Below are 24,457 nucleotides of genomic sequence, written 5' to 3'. Positions count from 1 at the left end.
TTGTTCTTCCGCGAATGGATGGTTAGGTGGCGCTGGATTTTTACACCTCATACTTTGCATGGGCGGTCTCATTCTTTCTTTAGCGTTGTTAACTTCATCTAAAATGACCTTTAATCGATCATTTAATAGATATTTCGCCATATAAAGTGTACACTACTAAAAAAGCCTTACTTTGATCCTATAACATCACTTGATTGTATTTTTTAACCGTTATTTCCACCACAATGGAACGTGCTGGAATAGAAAACGAGGTAACCATAACGGCATCACTCTTAGCTACTTATGACGTTGAATTACCGTAAACATGCTAATACAGCTGTACAGGTTATTATCCCAGCAGAAGAGGCCACGCTGTTGAGATCACGGAGAATTCAGGTTCCTTCTTGAGTACCAAATCTAGCATTTCCCGTTATCGTACCACAACACTAAGATTAATTTTAAGATAAACTTTAAAATATGTTTGATATCATGAAGTTGCACTAGTTAAGAAAATCATTTCACATATATTTAGAAACTACATATTTACTGAGAGTATGTGCCTAGCTAACACTAGCAAGTTATTTTACTTTTTTTATTTTTTGTTTGTTACTATTTTGTAACAACCTGCCATTTATTAGTTTATTATTCCTTCATTTGCAAGAAATAATCGACTAATTTTAAATACTGGAGACAATCAAACAAAAAAAGATACTCTTGACCCCGATTTTTGCAGCCATGGCTTACAGTGTAATTCTAAACCAAAACCATTATGATATTTATGTTTCTTAATTTTGGCCAAAATAGGGATTTTACACACCAACCAAAAATAACTGCAGTAGAGCCAATGATGTATTTACCCTAACTAATATGTACAGATTCCAGTCCATCCTGTTAAAACAGCTTTTGTTCTCCTCCACAACTAACATTTTTCTCTCTTAGATTAAATTTTTCTCTCTCTGATTGAATCTTTTACTTGAAACCACTGCACTTAATATATCAGCAGATTTTTGAAATAGCAACATCACCAAAGAACTTGTGTAGTGCTTTTGTAGTCACCACACCAATCACACCCATTTCCTCCATTCACACACTGACGGCAAAGGCTGCTATGTAGAGTGGGCTTCAGGAATCACTTTTATTTTATTTTACTCTCCAGAGTAACCCACTTCTAGATCCCCTCTGATACATATCATTTTCAGTTATAGTCTGCATTTCTTTTCCCAGGATGGGAGGACTTGCCTTACTCTGCTGGCAGATGTTGGGCCCTTGGGACTTTCACAGCACAATAAGGGACTTGTGGCAACCCTACTTCCTTCCTGGATGGTACCCTAGGCCGATCTGGGGTCCAGGACCCCTTTGGGGGCGCTCCAGAGAGATTTCGGGGGGGGGGGGGGGGGGGCCTTTAGGTTGCCAAATTTAGATTCATTCATACTAACTAAAATCATGATAACACACTTATGGATAGTTCATACAAAGGCCTCGTGATAAGAAAACCTTTGTGTGGGCTATTTTATAAAGATTTAAACAATGAAAACTTTTAATTTGATGCTAATTTTTGACATCCATGTATTACCTTTTGTTTGTATGCGTCCTTTATGATACAAGTAAGGGGGGCTCATAGGAAAAAAGGTCGGGAACCTCTGCCATTGGCTATGACAAATCCACTCCTTACTCCGCCCTAAAAGTGTGGACTGTTATTTTTTCCCAACAGATTATTTTCCCATGCCCCCCGGTAATGTGCAAGGACATCCAGGGTATGACCGGGTTGTGTCAATCCTCCTTCTTGCCCTCAGGCAACTTACTCACCATATCTACGCCTTATTTCAGCATCAATTTTTGGCCCAAACACCCCTACAAGTTCGACATAGAACTGTATATGGCAAGTGATTTCTGTACTTTGTTGTACAATGTTTGGTAACCTGCTCTCATTTGTGGTAGTTTTAGTTTCAGTTGTGGTGCGATTTCTTGCTCTTTGCGAGCCTTAATGTAAATTGATGTTACTTCTCAGTACTTGAACATGATGTTCTGGTTTGTAGTCATTTGCGTAAGTATAAAGCATTGTTATAAAACTGACACAATCAAAGAAAATTGTGCAAATTTGTCCTTAAGCAACACCCACCACCCCTCATTTACCATTTCATGCTTAAAAGCACAGTCTCAGTCTACAGATACAAATACAGCACATAAAGGGAACTAGATGCTGTGCAGATACACTGAACTGATTTCCCTACTCTATCAGCAGAGGCAGAGAAACTACGGGCCACATACACAGAGAAAGCACACGACATGGAGAGACACTCAGGAAGTGAACAGGGGAAGTTTGGTGGTTTCTTGCGTCATCGTTTTATGCTGCGACTTGTGTGCCGATGCCGAGTGAAGGTAGGAACTCTCATATTCTCTTTTAACTTGTTTATTCTAACATCTTCCTGCGCTGAAGATTTTTCTTAAATGTGGACAGATAGTGAGAGATGTTGGGTCAAAGGAGAGCTGTGGCAGGTGTCTGGAGGATGCAGTGAATGTGGAGGGAGTTTGAATGCCTGTAGGAGTTTGTATGTTCAGTCTTGAAGAGTCTACTTCCGCTGCAGTGAAAAAGGGGCCGTAATGGCCTTGACATGCTGGTAGGGAGGACAGACCAGGCCTCACATGATTGTAGTTTTTAGATATTATGGATGTTTTAAGGGGTCTACCAAGTAAGAGAGGTAATGGTGAGATCAGAGTGTAAATATCAGAGGTTTGCTTCACTGAATTGGAGAAGTACACAGGCAAGGGTGTGGCCTTTCATTCGAAAATAAAATGTGAGCATCAGGGGGGAAGTGGAAAGCCACATTAGCACATAGAGGATTCAGTGCATTGTTTGATTTTGAAGGAGGATGTTGTTTGCAATGTGAACTTTCTGTTTGCATGAAAAAACTATTTAAATTTCTGCTTTTTTAAAATGGAACATAAAAGAATGTCCTAACACTTCAGCTTTAACAACCTGCACCCACCATCATGCACTGAAAGGAAGGAAACAGCAGCAGCTAAACTGTCAAATCTGTGAAATGTACGGCAACTCTACAAAGTCAGCGGCACTTTAACCGAGTTGGTCAACACATCCAGGAGTCAGTCGGCCTGATTGTCACGAGCAGCTGGTCGGTCTGAATGTGAGCTGAGGACAGCTCAGAGGACAAGATGAGGAGAAATCGGAGGAAAGGAGGGAACAAAGAGAAGGTGTTTGGATGTGATCTGCTGGATCACCTGAACGCCTCTTCTCAAGAGAGTAAGTAGACAGATTTATTTCTGTAACTTTCTTGAAACACGCACTCCAAACACCAGGATGCTTAGTGAACCTGTTAAGTGAAACTAAAAGCCACTAACTAAGGATGTCTGAATAGCCATGTATATCAATATCAGTGTTCCTTTTGTTGACTAAAGCTGTGACTAAAACTATTCATCAACAGCCTTTTTTCCATGACAAAAACTAGACTAAAACTAACAAAAATAGAACTGTGATGACTAAAATTGACAAAAACTAAGTTTAGTTTTCATCCAGACTAACTGACTAAAACAAGACTAAAATGTAATGTAGTTTTCGTCTGACATTCAAAATCTGTGATATTTCTCCACTGTGGGTAAATCTGTCAAAAAACAATACAGCTGTAGTTATTCTGCCTCTCAGCTGTAGACAGCAGGGACCCCAAGTTTGGCAGGGTGCAGAGAACACACTAACATGACTTGGTACCAGATTTAGACAAGCAAATAAATGCTTGGACTAAAAGTAAAGACTAAAATGTGAGGACTTTTTATGGACTAAAACTAGACTAAAATGTTTTTGAGTTTTCATCGACTAAATCTAGACTAAAACTATAAAGGGTAGAAATGACTAAAATGTGACTAAAACTAAAATGCATTTCATTTAAAGACTGAAACTAAGACTAAAATAAAAAATAGCTGCCAAAATTAATATTGATCAATATGAATATGTCTGAAGATATGGATGGATGTCCTCTTGATTTTGGTAAGTTAAAGCTACAATATGTAGAATATTTTCACTGAAGTTTCTGTATTAGTTAGAAAATGACCACTACAATGTTATGTACATTTTTAAGTGTAGTTCTTACATTAACTCAAATGTTTACAACAGTTTTAAAAACCAGAAAAGTTCTTAAACTTAGTTGTAATTGGTCGTATCTTGTTACGGCAGCTGTAATGACAGTGCCAAGGAGACAGACATGACTTGTTTACTGACGCCGTGGAAAATGCAGGATGTTACATTAAAGACTGCTATATAATGAACTTCTGCTAGAAGCTGATGCTCTGTAGCTGCATCCCATTTCTGTTGTGTGCTGCTTTCTTGTGATGGACTATGTATATTCTCCATAGGTTGTGAGTTCAACTGCCCCATCTCACCCCTGTAGCTCCAAACCCCCCTCCATCCAGTAACTGTGGCCCTACTTAGCATTTCCAGGTTGAGTGGAGCCCGTCCATCTGCTCAGTCTGCTCCGTGACTTGTTTTGAACAGAGGACTTGTGTCATTACAATGGCAGCCCATAAATGTATTTACAAAACTAGCCAGTTGATAGATTAAACCCTTGCTGAACCTGGTTGGGAGAAGTGTAAAAACACATACATTTCCATAAATAAAGGCTTTCAGTAACCTGACATATCAATGGCATGGGATACATTTCAACCCATATGTGTGGGAAGAGCAGAACCTTTATAAAAATTCTTAGAAGGTGATCAGACAGATGTTTTGTTTGTTACATTCAATATGGCCCTATCAGTGTGACGTATAAAGTGATGAGTGGGCACCACTCATTTAAGTAAAATGCATAATGTGAGCTCAACAGGTAGCTGCTATCTCTGTTCACTGTAGGTGGAGCCAGTTGGTGAATCAATCTCATTCTGAAGCTGGTCAGGAACATCTTTTCTGCCCAGAAACATTTTCAGTGTGGTTCTTTTCTCTTCTTTCAATATAGAAATGCTGTAAATGTCCTCTTTTACTACATCTGAAGTAGCTGCTTCAATGGCAGTCATTGTTGACCGGCCGTCGAACACTCTCATCATACATTTACCCATTTCATTGCAAAATGGATATACTGTTTTACTTAGCAGAGAAGACTCTGCACAAAAGATGCTCCCTGGGTTAGTCAAGTATCGTAATTGACTCTCTAGGGAGCGCATGGCTAGAAATCCCCATAAGGATAGATACAACTATGACAATGCATATTCACTGCAATAAAATTAGTTCAAAAGCATTAGCAGGGTTACATGAATCTGAATATGAGAGTCAACAAGCTCTATGCTATAAAGGAGGAGGCTGGGGTGGAGAAGGTTAAGCTTTGCCAGCAGCATCAGCAGCAGTGCATCAGCATTAATGCCAGCAGTGATTAGTGAGAAGTACATAATGTTTAAATACACTGATGGGTTGAGAGAAAGAGCTGTGATTGGCTGTGGGAGCTTGGAGGCGATAATCAAGATCAACTGGCTGTCAGCTGATCATGGCAGGGTGTGTGACTACCATGTCATGCATGATCTAACGCTAGGCTTCATAAAATCAATGCACACTCTTTTGCATTACTAGCCAAGGATGGCAAATTTTGTGAGCGGACATATAGGGGAATGTAGGTCTATCAATGAAACCACACCAGACATCACAAATACTTAATAAAAGACAACATGATATGATGATATGATGAGCTCTATCTCACCAATAGTTTCATCCAACAACCAGTGGATGTAACCTTACAAAACAAATAGATTGGTCATATTCCATGTTTGCTATCAGCTGGATTCATCTTGCAAAGCTCCAAATGATTGGTCCCAGCCTAAGAATTGGTAGACCAATCAACTTCATTTGAGGAAAACAACACAATAGTTACAGGCATGGTTTAAACAGTGGCTTCCAATGAAGTGATTGGCTTGGATGTAGCTGTAGTATGACAGCGGTTTTATTGGGATAAGTCAACATTTCATTATCAACAGAAAGGAAAGGAACCACACTGAAAGCTTTTCTTGGTGGAAATAGATGTTTTAGCTCTTCTTTAAACTGGTTTCGGCAACAGTTTGAGTTACCAGCTGGCTCCACTGACAGTAGACAACTAGAGGAGGTACCTGTCAAGCTTACGTTATGCAGTCTACTTGCAAGATAGATCCACCTGATGGATCTATCCTGATGCATGGATGAAATCCACCCAGTCCACTGGCTCTACAAGGTTATGCTTTATTTACTCACTCTTTTCAAACATCCTACACATAAATAGATGGACATTATTTACACACATGCACATACTGCAAATGAAAATGCAACCAAACAGTTCTGCCATTCTGCTTCTTCCTGAGCTACATCTTGGGAAGTAAGCTGGAACTTCCTTAGGAACCAGACCAAATTCCATGCTTTAGTCCATATGAGGGCTTAAACTGGTGACCTTTCAGCTGCTGACTGAATTGCTGCTGCTCCACTTTAACAACCTGAAACATCTGACCAGCTGAAAGCAAATAGCTTAGGGCTTAAACCCTTAATAAGTCTCTTAACTGTGCCCTATTCTGCTTATATGAGCCAGAGAAGAGACATTGGAAATGTCAGTATTTTCCCTTTAAAGCAATAAAACTGGAATGTAAGGTTGTGATTGTATATAGCAGGGATCGGAGCCTTAATGTGAATAATAAATGTTATTATCTAGACCCAGTTTGTGATTTTTGAGCACTTTAAGTCTTATAGCAGATTTGCATTCTCAAATACAATGTTAATGTCACTGATATTTTTCATTCAGTTGATGAATTTGAGTCTCTCTCCGTTTCTCACAGTCCCGCTGGTGTTGAGATGTTGCAGTGAGTTTGTTGAGAAAAATGGAATAGTGGACGGTATCTACAGGTTGTCTGGCGTGTCATCCAACATACAGAAGCTACGGTAAGCTGTGTACGAGTTCAGTGTTGTCTACAACTCTTACTGGTCTGTGCAGTGTTCTCACCCTAAGATATAATCATGTTTTTGTATGTTGTGTTGATTTAAATCCAGGGGTGAGTTTGAAGGCGATGGGAGTCCAGATCTGAACAAGGATGTGTACCTGCAGGACATCCACTGTGTCAGCTCTCTGTGTAAAGCTTATTTCAGGGAGCTGCCCAACCCTCTGCTCACGTACCAGCTGTATGACAAGTTCGCTGTGAGTGGCTCAATCACACACAACACAGTTTACCCCTCCACTGATTGTTTAAGAGTTTTTACAGAGTCATTACTGAGGAACAAAGAACCTCTGCAGAAAAAAAAGTTCAGACTGCTTTCAGTATGAGCCCAGATCTTTAATTGTACACAGGCAAGCCTCAGACTCATCAAGTCTAAGACCAGTTTACCTTAGTGACAGTTATGTCTTATCGAGTCATAGTGTATCACGTCACAAGGTATTGTACCATATCATTTTGTATGCTATGGTATCATATTGTGTTGTTTTATGGCAAGTTGTGTTGTATCCTATCATACTCTAACATTTCCTAACAAATCATATTGTACCCTAACTTATCATAGCATATTCATTGTATAATATCATATCATATTGTATGAATTATATCATATCATGGCATACCCTAAGGCAGTAGTTCTCAAATAGTGTGGCAAAGTACACTGGTGTGCCTTGAGGCAAAACTAGGAGTACCTTAGGAATTTGTACAGCCTTAAATTAATGCTACAACTATACAGGAATTAAAGATGCTGCAACATGTGTTACAATGGCTACTTTGAATGCATTTATATAGGGTGTGCCCTGAGATTTTGTCATGATACCAGGTTTGCCTTGGGCAAAAAAGTTTGAAAACCACTGCCCTGAGGTATCATGTTGTAATGTATTATATTGGTTCGTATCATAATATATTGTTATGGTATCATATTTTATTGTATCCTATTATCATGTTGTACCCAAAGGTATCGTATTGAATTGATCATGTCATAACTTATCTTTTCACACCATGTTATATTGAATCATATCATATCAAATCGCAGCATATCCTGTCATATTGTGTTGTTTCATATTGGATTGTATTGTATCATAGCGTATTATGCCATACCCTTATGTATCGTATATTTTTATATCGTATATTGTTGTACGTCGCTTATCATATCTTATTGTATATTATTGCCTTGTTTCACATCGTATCATACAGCATTAACCTTGCAAAGCAGATGGATTCCCTGTCCGTGTTTCTCACTGGCGAATCCATCTTGCAAAGCTCCCATCTGAACAGATTGGGCCCCGTAAGAAAGTGACAGGACCAATCAGGAGTAAGAGGCAGTACTTTTGGGCATGTGGAGTTGTGACATTAGCAAGCAGCAACAAGAGGCCGGTGCAATTATTAGTTAGTTAGTTAGTGAAGTTTATTTCGAACATGTAAAAAATTATGGCGAAAGAGATCAGTGTGGATGCTACTATAGCGTCAGTTTTATCAGAACTTGACAACATTTCTTCGTTAAAAGAATAACAAAGAACAGCACTGAGTTCTTTTCTTTAGGGAAACAATGTTTTTGCCCTTCTCCCAACAGGATTCGTCAAGAGTCTAATTGTCACATAATTTGTTGCTCTGATTGGCCTGTAAAGATGTGACAGACAGAACATTCATCCTATCACCCTCCGAGTTTTTTTAAAAAAAGTTCTGCCCTTTCTCAAGCATCGTCTATGGGAAGTTTCCCAGATGGATGTGTGAAACAAATCTATCTAGTTTGTCAGGTTAATACAGCATTGCATCAAACTACATTTAACACAAATACACTATATTGTATCATTTTATGCCATTTTCTGTGTCTTATTGTATTTTTTTCACATCATTTTGTTTTCCATTGTATTGCTTGTGTTGGGTCATTTGGCACTTTAGTGCCTTGGTTCCCAGCCTGGGGTCCAGGACCCCCCAGGGGGGGGCGCCAGAGATCTTAGGGGGGGCGCGAGGCTTTGTCTGCTCTGAGGCTGCCAAAAATAGGTTTGCAAATATTGACTAAAACCATGATAAAGCAGTTATAAAGTAGTTCATACAGAGGTCTTTTGTTAAGAAAAGTATGCGTGGACCTTTTTTAGGGTATTATCAGTGGAACAATTAAAATCTATGTTGATTTTTGGCAGCAATGTGTCACTTTTTCTTCTCTCTTGGGTCCTAGGGGGGCTCCGCTTTTCTGAGGAGCGTGTAGAGGGGGCTCCAAGGAAAAAGGGTTGGGAAACACTGCTTTAGTGCGTAGTATCATAACCGATCAAATATTCAAGTCTTAGCAAGTTCGTTTCTTCATTTACTCGGTCAGAAATCTTACATTTGAAACAAACATTAACCTGACAAGTGCTGATAAAAATCTTCATTCTAAAAGTGTAAAAGTGAAAAGTAAGTCACAGGAGCGCCGTTAGCCCGATGGTTGTATCTGCATGCCCCATGTACCAAGGCTACTGTCCACTGAGTGGGTGGCCTCAGTTTTAAAGTTGCCTGAGGCCATGCCATTCCCAACTCTCTCTCTTTCTCCCCAGTAGAGGGTATAAAAACCCATAACTAACTAAATCAACAAAATATGGCCTGTACTGTTTCTGATGGGTCAAGATAGTTGCCAGTATAGCAAGTTAAATATACTTGTCAAGTTTTATTAAACTGAATCATTGTTTTATCCAAAAAGGGTAATTTGAGGTTTTACAATGCTCATATCATAATTGTATCATATTGTGTGGCATGTATCGGAGTATATCGTATTACATCTTATTGTCTTGTATTGTATTGCATCATGTTGCATTATATAGCATTGTATTGCAGTATCAGAATACCATAAGATTCATGCATTTAGTAACGCTTCAATGTTACATATTTCAAGCATCAAATTCTTTACAGTTGATTTTTAAACCACATATTTGTGTTGCAGGAGGCCGTGGCTATCCAGTTGGAGGAGGAGAGGCTGGTAAAGATTAATGATGTGCTGAAAGAACTACCAACACCACATTATAGGTACAATTTTCTAATGAACTGAGACTAGCATTTACTTTCTCACCTTTACATTACCTGTCCAACCCTTCTTTTGCAAAAAGTAGACAGTGTTGGTTACCGTTATCCTCATCATCACCCAGCAGCAACTCTTACAGCTCTAATAAATTATTTTGACATCATGATTATATTTGATTGCAAATGCAAATTAGCTCCTACTCACCCAGCTCCTCTCTTTTGGAGGATGTGCCAACATGAGTGAAGTGGTGTGTTTCCATGGCTGAGAGTGGAGATGTCAAGTGAAGGGCAGGCATCAATAGAATTACTGAGTCACCATGAGCAAAGATTCAGAACAGATGTCACAATTCACATTTTCAGACATACAGTAGGAGGGGGTCAGCTTATTTCACATGTTGTGGGTCAGTAGATAGTCCCCATACACAAATGTATGTGTAAATTTACTAAAAAGTTGTTTTTCATGATATGTTCCCTTTAAGATAATGCTGGAAACCACATGAAACTGAGAGATCCTTGAATAGTGACGCCTGTTTAGAAGGACTGGGAGTTGGTTGGACATGGTGATAATAATTGCTCTGTAAATGCTGACCTTTACTTGAGTTGAAATCCCTCCATCACTCTTTCTTCAGGACTCTGGAGTTTCTGATGCGTCATCTTGTCAGAATGGCCTCCTATTCATCGGAAACAAACATGCACGCCAGGAACTTAGCCATTGTCTGGGCTCCTAATCTTCTCAGGTTTGCTAATATTAGTCATATCAACATGTGATATCCCTCTCTGGTGAAGGACCTTTGAGTAAGATACTTAACCACATTTGATCCTGACTTAACTGGAGAAATCAACAGGCTTTTTCCTAATGTCAAAGTTAAATAAATAGAGAAATATTGTTTATTATAAATGATTTGGATGTTCTTTCTTTAGCTTCCATTTCTTTAAATCTTGTCTTTCTTCCTCTATTTATTCTTCCCTCTTTACCCCATCATATCATTTTGTCAATTATATCATTTATTTTTGTCTCCTGTGTTCATCAGTGCTTCTATGTAGTCAACCTACAAATAATTGTTTATTTGAGCTTCCATCCTTAATTGAAAAATCCACCAATTAATCAATCACTCATTCACTATGTTTAGGTCAAAGGACATTGAGGTTTCTGGCTTTAACGGTACAGCAGCCTTCATGGAGGTCAGGGTTCAGTCCATCGTGGTGGAGTTCATCCTCACACATGTCGCTCAGCTGTTTCCTGCACAAGGTAACACACATACACTTTCAGGGTTGTTAAGAAGATGTACTATTGCAGACTAAGGATGCATTTTGGGCTTTTAGATACCACGTGACTGTGCTTTATCATGTGCATTCATAACTGGCGTTAACTGTACATTCTCAGTGACAAACTCTTGCCAACCTTTTGCAAACATCAGACTGTCCATAATTTCTGTGGGTCTCTTACAGGGGGTCAACGTGGGGGTCTGGACCCTCTTGGGGGTTGTAAGACACTGAGAGTGGGTCACCAGATGCCTTCCAAAAACAAAAAATATTTTAAAATGATTTCAAAGTGTATATTTTGTCCATTTTTTAAATATATGCAAGAAATTGATTGAATGTAAATATCAAGATGGTCATTTGGTGAGATTTATGCTGAAATCAAGTTATGTTTAAAAAATATCCTCAAAATGTAAGTCTGCACACAACTATTCTTGAACAGCTGTGTTAAACTGTGCTTCAGGCACCTTCAGGTACAGTGGTGGTCCCCGGTCTCTGGCACCTTTATTTTGGTGGTCACAGGCAGAAAGTTTGAAAGCCCCTGCTGTAAACAGTGAAGCCAGTGGGGATAGGAATGAATGGGAGTGAATTAGCCTCAAGCCAAGAGACTAGTGTCGCCTTTTTAACAGCTTTTCTCCCTAGTGTTATCATACACATGCTTTTAAGGATATAATGATAAACTATTTAACAAATAGGTTTTGTGGGATACCGGTTAGATAGAAATGATAACTTAATTAAAGAAGTCAGGTTACAAGGGAGTCGGGTTGTGTCTGTAAATAACACTGCAAACAATAAAAAATATTATATAAACACGGCAAATGGCTAATGGCATGATTTTATGAAATAGTTTTTTTAATTAAAGGGTCAGTTCACTAAAAAATTAGCAAAAAGAGTGTATAACTAAGGGCTGTAAGTGTTAATTTATTAATCGAGATAAAATGAAAGTCTGAAATTAAACTGAAGTAAACATTTAAAATCAGAATAATCACATGCTTTGTTCTTGTTTTACTTTAGCACCATCAATAAGCCATCATAGCACAGTAACAGCTAAATGATGCTCACTGTAGCAACCTCTTGCTCTCATAGTGATGGAAAATAACACTTAACTGCTCTTTTCACATTTGAACTCACAGACACCTCAGTGGGGGAGTGAAACATAGTCTTGACTTTGCCATGTTATACATTTCACATTTTAACATTTCCTTTAAGCTGTTTTCATTTACTTCTCAATCTGCAATCTTGCAAATTATTTTTTCAATGGGTCGGCTAATGTTTTAACTTTCAATCTACCAGATTTTCCTTACTTTCTTTCAAAATCAAAGCAAGTTATTTAGTGAAGAACAAGAAAAGTTGTTTGAGAAAACTGTGTAACCTACAGAGAGAAGGCAAGTAAACAATGGACTTCAATTAGTCATTTTGTACATGCACTCCTACATATTGTATTACAGTTTTTAAAAATGGTCTTTCGCAAAACAAAAACCTTGAAGGTGTCTCCTTCGTCTTCTAGCTCACTTCTAAGAAGTGGCTCTTTTTTGCCAACAATGGGAGCCAGTTTGAGACGGTTTCCCATTTTTCCATTGTTTTTTGTTTGTTGGAGATATAAAAGAAGTCAAAATGCAACCAAATAGAGAGACAAAAAATACAAATGTCTAAAAAGAGCTGAAAACCATTACTTTGAGCGAGGCTGGCCTGACATAATTAAAGCCATGCTTTTGTTTACAAGTGGAGAACCACAAATCCTGTCAGTTGACAACACAGTCTATCCAAACTGGATGAAGGCATCCCAGACCACCTCTGTAAGCAGTCCAAGCTATGGGATATTAAACCATCCTGAACATGCATTGAGATGTGCCCACAAAAAGAATCCAGGATCATCAATTGGTTTCTGAATGCTCAAGACTAATCCCTGATACTGCATTGTATAATCAGGGCCACACATGTAAACAAGCACACACCTCTGACAATGAGACTCTATCAACATTTCGTTTTCATTTTCTGCAAAAACAAAAAAATAATAAAAGGTTTGGGCAGTAGAAAGAAAACTACACATTGATTAGCCTATATCACAATGTAACACTGAGGCACTTCTGCTCTATTCAGGTGTTTCAAGTGAGAGAAGGAACTCGCTCCCTTCGCCGACAGCAGCGTCCTGTCGGGGGGAAGGATTTTTCAAGTCTGCTTCCACTCAGCCTGTCCCAAACTTTGGCAACATCAGTCCAGGAGACGGACCTCTGCCCATCAGACCTTACCACGCTATTATTGAAGGCACAGACAAGTGAGTCATTAATCTTTCTAACTCATCAGATCTGGTAGTTGAGCACTAAGATTTATGTTTGGTGTTGTAAAGAGTGTCAAATATTTTGTCAACCTTACTGTGTCTTGATTAGGAGGAAAGGATCTCTGAAAGGCAGAAAATGGATGTCAATTTTCAACATTGGAGGACGACTCCCTGACCCTCGACGGAGACACAAACACTCAGCCAAAGGTATAAAACCTTATTGTGGCTATTAGTCCTAATATCTGCTCCAATCTTTGATTATTTACTCTACAAATCAAGCATTTTCCAGTTGTTAGAAGTGTGCATTTGAAGATTAGCCACATATCATAGTCTCTGGTGATTTCACAGTTGAACTTAAAAGTTAATTTTTTTTTTATTTATACATCCACAATATGATTAAGGTGAGAGTTTAAACAAGAAATAAATGGATTAGCTTAAAAATAAGTTGTATGAAATGGAGGATTCCACAAACCTCTACTGTATGTTGATTCTTTATCCTGAACTTTCTTCAGCACTTTTCCTCTTTATTTTTTATTCATTTATTTATTTTTTCAGAGAAAGACCGATCATCACTGAGACCTGCCAGAAGCATGGACTCCCTCAGTACATCTCCATATCCCAATGAAGGTGCTGCCAACATTTCTTTGTTTTTAACTGACACTCAGGGAGATAAATAAAAATAGCAAGATAATTATTTTAACAATCAAAGTGACAAACTATGGACATGCTCTAAGGAAAATAATGACCATTGGAGCAAAACCTCTTTCACCTTTATTACAGTTTGATACTTGTAACTGTAGCATCTCTCTGCTTTCACAGTGATGGAAAATAAAACCACCACTGCTCTTTTGCATGTTTCATTTCAGAGTTTTAAAAAAATTGCAGACAGCTGAGTGGACTAATCGTAATATGTAATATGTATACGTAATGTGGAACTCATTTTATTTAAGATTACGCAATTTTGCTGTTTCCTTTAGCTATTGATATTTATTTGTGATCTGTAGCAAGTTCTTTTTTCTAAGGCTAAACTTATGTCATAACTTTAGATCTGCTGGAAGGTCCATTAGTTCTTATTTTAAAATAAAAGCAGGTTTTCAAGTGGGTAAAGCATATTTAGCTAAGCAACTAAACTGGAACTCCTGAAAAATGCAATGATGGGGCAATCGTTGGACTTCAGTGAGTCATTTTGTACATGCACTCCTGCATATTTCTCCATGTGTAACAGTGTCAAACACTGTATTTGAAAGATGAAGCAGTTTGAAGCTGCCTAATATCTCTAAGTCATGGTTTCAGATCACACTGGTGTAGCTGAACAGCACTCATTTAAATAGAAAATATGAAATTCAATGATTATTTGCAATTAAAGAATTAACGACATGACAGCTGTAAGAGATAAATCTAATGAACAAGGGAGTATAATGTATAAATTTACCTGACCATGGCATTTTATCACAAATAATGATATAATAATAATAATAATAACAATAATAATAATTCTATTTTAAATTTTTAAAACAAGGGTTTACAAAGTGCTTTGACATGTGCAGAAGCAAACAGATGAAAAAAGCAACAAAACCAAAACAGAAGACAAAGAAAATAGAAAAAAATGACACCCAGACAAGATCAGCAGAACCCAAACAGCCAAAAGATCTAACAAAAAAACTGATCAAGATAACAATTCAACAACATGGTGAGACATCAAGAACCCAGACATCATGTGTTGCTATGCAGACTAAGACATCATAGGACATCAGTCAGAGTGCAGGCATCATAACCTACGACACAACTTTGACATTATAGATGCCATCAGAATGGAGACATCGCAGTGACATTGTATGACCATAAAAACAATGGGAACCAAGGCAACAGAGCGCAAACTGCCTTCACAGTCATGGTTTTAAAAATTTTGTTTTCAAAATGCATGATGCATCACATACACTGGTCAAAAGTATAGATTTTTGTTGGTGGATAACACCGGGGGGACAAGGGGAAGTACATACTAACAAATGAAAATCTGCTTTTTGTAGCTGTTTTAGATGAGGAGGTTCTCTTCACTCATTCGATACTTCTTCTTAAAGCCTCTTTACGCATGTTCTTATTATGCTTTGATTTTTTTTTTTTTAATTTTCAGGATCTAAACGTCCTTCCCAGCGCCCACCTTCCACCTCATCCCCTCCTGCCACCGCCTCCACCACACCTAGCTCTGATGTCACTGTAACCACCCCAGCGGTAAGCGGCAGTGAATATGCGGTGACGTACCGCAGAGGGACGGGGTTAGTGAGTGGGGGAGCAGGGACTCAGGGGACCTACACCTCCTTAGACCCTGAAGGTTTAGGAGTCATAGGGAGTGAAAATCTGCAATCCAGATCCCCAGGACTCTCCACCAAAGTGGGCCGAAGAGCAGCGATGCACATCACTGGACCCACTTTAGTCACTGTGCCTCTCCACATCACCTCCAACCTGGCGTTAGGGGTGCTACAAAGAGGCGGGGCAGACAGGGTTATACACAGAGGCAGGGAGAAGGATGGGGGAGACAGGGTGGAGGGTAAGGAGGGGGGAGAGAGGAAGGAAAGCGTAGTGATGGAGAGGAAGAAGGGGAAAGACAAGAAGGTAGAGGAGGAGAATAATCACAGTGAAGCTGTGGAAGCAGATGGGAAAACAGAGGAAGGAGGTGGTGATGATGAGGAAGGAGGTGAAGAGAAGAAAGAGGAGAAGGAGGAGGTCAGAGAAAAATATAAACGGGATCCAGAGCTGCTGATGAGGAGCCGAAGTGTGTCCAGAGAAAAACGAACTAAAAGTGTGACGTCCAACAAAGATGAAGGTCATGATGAAGATGCTGCAGGAGAAGAGGATATCGATTACGACGACGAGTACATGGGTAATTTTTTTCCTTTTTCATTAGCAGACCCTCCTTAGTTATAAACAAATGTGCTCTTAGTTACGATTATTATCAGTGTCATAAACATAAATATTATTACTGTCTTATTATTAGATATTATTACTGAGACAAATAATCTGAATCAGTGCATTTGATACTAATATAATTTTAAACATTACCATTTTTTTCCCGTTTTTTAAAAAAATATTGACTTTATGTTCAATCCCAATTCCGTGCTGTATAAAATGCAAATAAAAACAATGTACTGATTTGCAAATCTCAGAAACCCATATCATATTTACTATAGGACATAAATAACATAGATGTTAAAACTGAGACATTTTACCTTTCATGAAAACATTAGCTCATCTTAAATTTGATGGCAGCAACATGTCTCAAAAAAGTAAGGACAGGGCCATGTTTACCATTGTAAAGCATCCCCTCTTCTTTTAAAAACAATCTGTAAACATCTGGGAAGTAAGGAGATCAGCTGCTGGAGTTTATGGAGATGAATGTTGTCCCATTCTTGTCTCATGTAGGATTCTAGCTACTGAAAAGTCCTGGGTCTTTGTTGGATTTTCATTTATGATGCTCTAAGTGATTTCTATTGGTAAAAGATCTGGACTGCTGACAGACCAGTTAAGCACCTGGGCTCTTCTGTCGCAAAGCCATGCTGTAGTGATGGATGCAGTATGTGGTTTAGCATTGTCTCTTTAAAATAGTCAAGGCCTTCCCTGAAAGAGACGTTGTCTGGATGGGAGGATATGTTGTGACCATCGCCACACCCACTAATGCAACCTCATACCATCAGAGATGGAGGTTTTTGAACTAAGCACTAATAACCAGCTGGATGGTTCCTCTCCTCTTTAGTCTGCAGCCATCTGTGGTTTCCATTTTTGATTCATCTGACCACAGAACAGTTTTCCAGTTTGTGTAAGTCCATTTTAAATGAGCTTTAGCCCAGATAAGACGTTGGTTTTGCTGGATTGTGTTCACATATGGCTTCTTCTTTGCATGATACAACCTTAACTTGCATTTGTGGATGCCATGGAAAACTGTGTTACTGGACAAGTATGTCTTGGAGTGTCCTGAGACCATGCAGTGATTTCCAGGACACAATCATGTCTGTTTTTAATGAAGTGCCGCCTGAAGGCCTGAAGATCACAGGCAACCTTCGATCTTGTACCTGTGCACTGAGATTTCTCCAGATTCTCTGAATCTTCTGGTGATATTATGCACTGTAGATGGTGGGATAGTCAAAGTCTTTACAGTTTTATGTTGCAGTGTTAATTTTGTCAACTAAAACTATGACTAAAACTATTCGTCAACAGCCTTTTTTCCATGACAAAAACTAGACTAAGACTAACAAAAATATATCTGTGATGACTAAAACTGACAAAAAACTAAGTTTAGTTTTTATCAAGATGACTATATTTCTCCACTGTGGGTAAATCTATAAATCTGTCAAAAAACAACGCATCTGTAGCTATTCTGCCTCTCAGCTGTAGAAAGCAGGGACCCCGGGTTTGGCAGGGTGCACAGAACACACTACCATGATTTGGCACCAGATTCAGGCAGGAAAATAAATGCTCATAGACTAAAACTAGACTAAAATGTTTTGAGTTTTTGTCGACTAAAACCAGACTAAAACTAAAATGCATTTCATTTAAAGACTAAAACTAAAACTACAATTAAAAATAGCTGCCAAAAATAAAAACTGTTATGTTGGGGGACATTTTTCTGAAATTGATCTTCAATTTTTAGACAGTTTTCCATAGACTGGAAACCTCTGCCCATCTTTACTTCTGAGAGACTCTGCCTTTCTAAATTGTTCATTTTATACCCAACCATGTTTTTGACCCGTCGATGTAATTAGTTTCAAGTTGTCTTTTTGCTGCCATCAAATTCAAAATGAGCTCATATTTTTCATGAAATTATAAAATGTCTCAGTTTTAACATCTGATATATTGTCTGTTCTATTTTGAATAAAATATGGGTTTTTGAGATTTACAAATTGTTTCATTGTTTTTATTTACATTTTACATGAAGTATAATAGTGATACAAATTTTTTACAAAATTTTATTGTCATATCTTATCATAAATCTGGTAATTTACCAAAGAAAAGGTGATGTTTACACACTGGAAAATGACAATTCTAAACGGAGCATTCTTAAAATTTCAGCATGTTTCATCCTATTTATTGTTAATCACGTTCATCAAATTTTCTAAAATCATCTCTAATCTTTGCTGTAGTTGTGTCTAATCCTGTTGGTTTATTTCCAGATATGAAAGATGTGATGGAGGTGACTCACCAAGGGGAAGTTTTTGATACTTCTGACGTTTTGAACTCTACTGAGATGGAAGGAGACGATCTGGGACTGTCAGGATACGTTCAAGACAATTTTGAATTCCTGGACCAAATGGACTGTGGCGTCCTCGACCACATGGACTGTGGCGCCCCCTACCAGGTATGTTTGTGATATAGAAGCCATACAGATAAGGTTGAAAAGTATGTGAGGGCGAAAATATTTACTTTCTGTCTTTACCTGCCAGGTGAATGAGTTCTCTGTGGAACCTCCCGGTCACTCAGATGATGAGTATGAAGTCATGGAGCAATATCACTCCTCGGATTATCTCTCAGAGGAGCAGCATTCAGGCCCTGAAGCACAAACACAGAGTCCCGCAGAGTTAAACAAACACAGACCGCTCAGCATGGACTCTTACAGCAGGCAAGCAAAGTCTTGCAGCTTACCGTACATGACCTCACCTGTGCGCGGAGCCGAGGACTCCAGCTCTGAGGAGGTAGAGGAGGATGACTCTGATGCATACAGCAGTGAGGATGATGAAAACATGTTCACTCAAAGCCTTCCGAGTGATTACTTTTTAGATGGTCTGACCGGGTTTCAACCAGGCGCTGGCAGAACAGACAGAAACAATGATGGGATTACTGAGCATCAAGAGGAAAGAGACAGCCCATCAGCGAACGCTGAGTTTTCAGCACGTAAAGAATCAACAGCAGAAGAGCAGAAGCAGGTAGAAGGGGAAGACGCTGCTCAACTGGAAGAAGAGGATGTAACAGAGGAGGAAGAGGAGGTTCACGGAGGAAAAGACGGACAAGAACACAAAAGACAAAGGTAAAAAGAATTTAATGTGACCTAAATTATGATATAACTTTTTTTCTTTCACTCATAATTTACTTCAACATAATCATAGAACCAAAGCTTTTTTATTAATAACTTTAAATAATGCTCGGTGAGATGAGACAAATTTGCACGCCCACAGAAACTCAGAGGATTTAAGCATGTAGCGATGTAGCAGATCAGCTGTCACTCTCACTGATCTCATTGAACTTTGTTCCAAAAGCAGCTGTTAAAAGAAAAAAGCTATGAAAAACCAAAAATGCATCACCTTCTCCCTGATACACAAGATAAAAATCAAGCCAGTAAGCAATTATTTACTTCAGTTTAAAGAAAAAACTGAATAAGAGTAGATAGCAGTGTTAAGTTTGACAGCTATTTTTAATTTTAGTCTCAGGTTTAGTCCTTTGATTAAAAGTCACATTTTAGTCATTTCTAACCTTTATAGTCGTAGTCTAGTTTAAATGAAAACTTAAAAACATTTAAGTCTAGTTTTAGTACATAAAAGGTCATCACATTTTAGTCTTTGCCTATAGTTCAAACATTTTTTCTCTTGCCTGAATCTGGTAGCAAATCATGATAGTGTCTTCTATGCACCCTGCGAAACCTGGGGTCCCTGCTTTCTACAGCTGAGAGGCAGAAATGATGCAGATGTATCTTGACAGATTTGACAAATTTTGAATGTCTGCCAGAAACTAAATTATATTTTAGTCTTGACCAAACCTTAATTTACTTTTTAGGTAGTCGATGAACAATTGTAGTCAAGAAAGTAACACTGGTAGTCAACCTACATTTATCTAAGACGGGGGTGTCTGTGGGCCAAATGCAGCCTGTGATCTAATTTTAATTGGCTCACACAAATTACAGGAATAAAATGAAATATGGCCCATATTGGAACATGAAACTTGTGCTTGACTATGGTAATTTGTCATTTCAGCTACCTGGCTAATTCTGTAAACAAACATTTTGACAAGAAGAATTTATCTGTTTTTTTCTGACTAAAGTCAGACAACATCACAATAACGGTGTTGCATTGCACTGATGGATTACAGCAGCAGATGACAGTGACAATAGTGTTCAAGGGGTGGAGGCCCACCAGGGCCTCCTGAAATCTGATTGACCTCCCCAAAACCCTTGAAATTATTTGCTATTTACCTTTAACTTTCCATTTAGGTTTACTCAGTCACTAAGCATATTCTAACCTACATTAGATTAGTTTATATTAACTTTAATATGCTCAAGGTGAGGTCTGTGAAAGTGGCCCCACTATCCTTATGCATGTATGCTTGTGGCCCCCAGTGGAAAAAGTTTGGACACTCCTGATCTAAGAGAAGAATCATGACAATCATGCGATCATCATTATCACAGGAATCGGGACACAAAATGATTGCAGTGTTGCTTCCTTTCTGTTGTATGAGTAGTGAAGCAACTTTTGGCTACAGAACTTGACGTTTTGCCACCTTCAGTAACTTGTATCCACAGCAACCTTTAAAGGGCTATTACCCCTTTTTTCTTGTGAACTATTTTTCATGTATAACATGCTTCTTATTTTAGTCTCACTAATAATGTGCTATTTTAACTACTTGACCCTGATTTTATTTATATGCAGGTTTAAAGCCAGACTGAGTCTGTTTAAAAAAACATCTCCCTAACCTTTGTATCAAACGGTGATAACAGTATATTTAAGCTCATTTTAGCAAATGTTTCATGGACATTTCTGCATCATTGACAAGACTAATTCAAAAACCTGTTTTACATTTTAGAAAGATTTTTTATCCCTGTATTGCTGCACAATGTTGGTTGAAGGAATTAAGGAGCGAAGGACTTTTGTTTGAACCAAAAATTACAACAACGTATAAAAAAATAAAACAAACAAAACAAAAGTAAGAGTGTCCGAAAAGGAGTAGGTAGAAGTGAAACATATATAACCTTACCCTTTCAATAATAATGATAATGATAATGATAACAATGATAATAATAATATTGTTATTATTGTTATTATTATTAAAACTGTATATCCATTTCACAATAAAATGGTAAAATGTATGACGAGGATGTTCCTGAAGGAAATGAAAATTCTAAATTTTAGACATCATGTAATCATTGTTGCATACATTTAATATCGACAAGCAAGGAAAATGTAAAAAAGTAATCTATCTGTTTGAATGACGTGTTTATTTTGAAGTAAGTATTTCTGGTTTAACTTCACCAACTTCCCAGGTGCATGGAGGATTAATAAAGCCTTGAAGAAAACAGAGATCTCCAGCATTATTTGTATTTTAGAGAACAACTTTATTTGACTTTATAAAGTTGTTCTCTAAATTGCAAGTGTCGGGGGGAGATTTCTGTTTCCTGTAAAGTGTTTATTTCACATAAATGACTGAAAAAGATGCACAAAATAGACTAAAAACACTGAAACTCCCCACTGATAGCCATCTAAATATCTCTCTCGGTCATTTATTTGCAGAAAAGCATCAGAGAAAGATCACTGTGTCGTTGAAGATACTCAAAGTGAACAACAGCCCCTCAGTTTGGAGGTGTCCACATGTCTCTGCTCTGAGGATCCCGTACAGAGCAGCGAGGAATTAGACAACTTGGATGTTGTCACTGTCAAGGAGAAGGAAACAGTTGATGATCCTCACAGTGATTATCCAGCTTTTACAGATTCTTCTGTGAAAGTAGAAGAAACTAATGCAACCCTTGAAGAGTTTGTTGACTTTTCTGTAAGCACAACAGAGGAGCCAAGAACCCACGATAGAGGAGGCAGTGATGAAGAGGAGGACAGGGAAATGTTTGTAGGAATACTAGAGAGCGATGGTTGCACCAGAGAGGAAACAATCATGCACAATCATGAGGAGATGGATGAGAGAGAACATGAAGGAAAGATGGAGGAGGATGGCGAAGAGAGGGAGACTGAAAGTTGGGATACGCTGGAGGATGTTGTAGATGGAGGAAAGAAAAATGAGACAGAAGTTAGTATAGAGACCGAGACAACTATAGAAAAGCTCCAAGACCTAGAAGAGCAGCAACATAGTGATGATCTAGATAAAGCCATTCAAGAGATGTTTGTCGTTAGCAAAGAAGCACAACAAAGAGGCAGAGAAAATGTCATTTCAGAGCAAAAAGAAGAAGAGAATGAAAGCAACATGAGGGCAGGTGAGCAGCGTATTAGAATACAAAGTTTAGATAAAGATTTTAAAGAGGTCAGGTTGAACACAAAGGCTCTGAGAGAGGCTAAAACACACGAGATGAGTGACAGCAGCAAAGGTGGAGTTGGCAGTAAAGTGGTCGTCTCCAAACAACCAAAGTTTTACCAAGTCAAAGCCGTGCCTGTCGTGCCTCCAAAGCCGCAGCACTGCAAAATCACCGCCATGACCATCAAACACCAACAGCTGCAGAGAGAGAGGAGGGACGCTGAAAGAGGGAGAGAAAACACAGCGAAAGTCTGTGCAGGAGGACCGGAGAAAGAAGAAGACGACGAAGAAAGCGAAGAAGAAGGGAGAAAGGAGAAGCCTGAACTTAGGGGAGGAGAGAGGGAGAGGAGGAGGGATGTGGATGAAGGTTTCCCAAACAGAAACAGTCCCCTCAGCATGAATTTTGAAGAGGCTGTTGCTATAGCGACTATGAGGCGGGGGAAGGAGAAAGAATGCGAGAAGGAGAGGCAGAGAGATTGGGGAAATGAAGTACAGTAAAGATAATTGTTCATTCTCAGCATTGATTTAAACTGATTTATCTTTGCAAACTAGCTTTCTATGTGTAGCATAAAGGGTTAAACATACCCTTTAAAGTTGGTTTATTTTCTTTCATTGTAAATTAAAGAAACAGAACTTTTTATGTAATGCTACTTGATATATTTAGGTTTTTTTATTTCAGGTGTGAAAACTTGGTTCAACTAAAGTAAATTTTCCATTTATACCACAGACAACGGTTAAAGGGATACTTCAACATTTTGGCAAATTCGCCCATTGCCATATTCCCTATAGTCTTAGCATTAGGTTTGTGACCTTAAGTTGTCAGTGCAAGCTATTTTTAGATCGGCGGGGCTAGGCTGGGAGCTGCTCTGCCAACACTATGGAGTCTTATGGTAATTCCAGCTTTCCCTCATCAAACTCATAGAATACACAATCCAACTCCAAAGCGCTCATGTGGACAAGTTGTGACCTGCACATTCACCACACTATGAAATAATAACGTGCAATTATGTAACATTACGACACATGAAGCAAATACTCTGAACTACTTTCTTGAGAAAACCACTTTTACCAGTTTTGAAATCACTCCGCCCAGCAGCTGTGTCTGGAGTGTAGTTCTGGCTTTGCACTTGCCTCTAAAACAACTCTGTCTCATAATTTTCCATGATTATTTTATAGCGTGGTGAATGTGCAGGTCACAACTTGTCCACAAGAGCATTTTGGAGTTGTTGGATTGTGTATTCTATGAGTTTGATGAGGGAAAGCTGGAATTACCATAAGACTCCATAGTGTTGGCAGAGCAGCACCCATCCTAGCCCTGCCAATCTAAAAATAGCTTGCACCGACAACTTAAGGTCACGAACCTATTACTAAGACTATAGGGATTATGGCAATGGGTGAATTTGCCAAAATGTTGAAGTATCCCTTTAAGAGTTGCCATGTGATAAGGATTTATCATTAAGAACAGCTTTTATGAAATGTTGATCTTCATCTTGGGGGGATGATTTAGATTGTCGCTGACCCCCTTGGTCCCTAGGACTCTTAGCTATGAAATATGTACTCCTTTAAAAAAGCTGCCTTATAAAATATATCTTCTGAACATTCAAATAAAACTAAAACTTGAAAAAAGGGATTTAAAGTGAGTGCTGCTGCAACATATTGAGGATGAAGTATTCTATATGTAATTTTTATCCTAATGTACTCTTAACTCAGAACTTTTTACAACTTCCGTACTTCACATCTGTTTTGCAGAGCATCTCAAAATTCATAATGCAGTTTAAGATTGAAAGTTTAGCCTTAGAT

General features: G+C 38.5%; 1 protein-coding gene across 3 annotated transcripts; it reads left to right on the top strand.

Annotated features, from left to right (window-relative positions):
- Window positions 1-2,250: 2,250 nt before the first annotated feature.
- Window positions 2,251-23,423, top strand: si:dkeyp-68b7.12 (rho GTPase-activating protein 30). 3 transcript variants are annotated; one of them, XM_041802302.1, is made up of 14 exons: window positions 2,251-2,358; window positions 2,929-3,238; window positions 6,766-6,868; window positions 6,977-7,121; window positions 9,833-9,915; window positions 10,539-10,646; window positions 11,040-11,158; window positions 13,270-13,444; window positions 13,557-13,654; window positions 14,003-14,074; window positions 15,579-16,325; window positions 18,610-18,794; window positions 18,880-19,460; window positions 21,931-23,423. In XM_041802302.1, the coding sequence occupies exons 2-14, from the start codon at window positions 3,151-3,153 to the stop codon at window positions 23,153-23,155; spliced, it is 3,729 nt and encodes a 1,242-aa protein (XP_041658236.1). In that variant the 5' UTR covers window positions 2,251-2,358; window positions 2,929-3,150; the 3' UTR covers window positions 23,156-23,423. The 3 variants fall into 3 exon arrangements, with proteins under 3 accessions (XP_041658236.1, XP_041658237.1, XP_041658235.1); XM_041802303.1 differs by having other exon boundaries at window positions 2,275-2,358; window positions 2,947-3,238; XM_041802301.1 differs by lacking the exon at window positions 2,251-2,358 and having other exon boundaries at window positions 2,366-3,238.
- The last annotated feature ends 1,034 nt before the right edge of the window (window positions 23,424-24,457 follow it).

This window comes from Cheilinus undulatus, linkage group 13 (assembly GCF_018320785.1).
Source record: "Cheilinus undulatus linkage group 13, ASM1832078v1, whole genome shotgun sequence".
NCBI classification, from domain to species: domain Eukaryota; kingdom Metazoa; phylum Chordata; class Actinopteri; order Labriformes; family Labridae; genus Cheilinus; species Cheilinus undulatus.
This window is presented reverse-complemented; position numbering and strand designations above follow the sequence as displayed.

What these genes read in the sequence shown, in the direction of transcription:
- si:dkeyp-68b7.12 (XM_041802302.1), top strand. Translation starts at nt 3,151, where the DNA reads ATGAGGAGAAATCGGAGGAAAGGAGGGAACAAAGAGAAGGTGTTTGGA. An exon ending in TCAGCTGTTTCCTGCACAAG is followed by an intron (nt 11,159 to 13,269) that starts GTAACACACATA and finishes TGCTCTATTCAG; the next exon opens with GTGTTTCAAGTGAGAGAAGG. An exon ending in ATTATTGAAGGCACAGACAA is followed by an intron (nt 13,445 to 13,556) that starts GTGAGTCATTAA and finishes TGTCTTGATTAG; the next exon opens with GAGGAAAGGATCTCTGAAAG.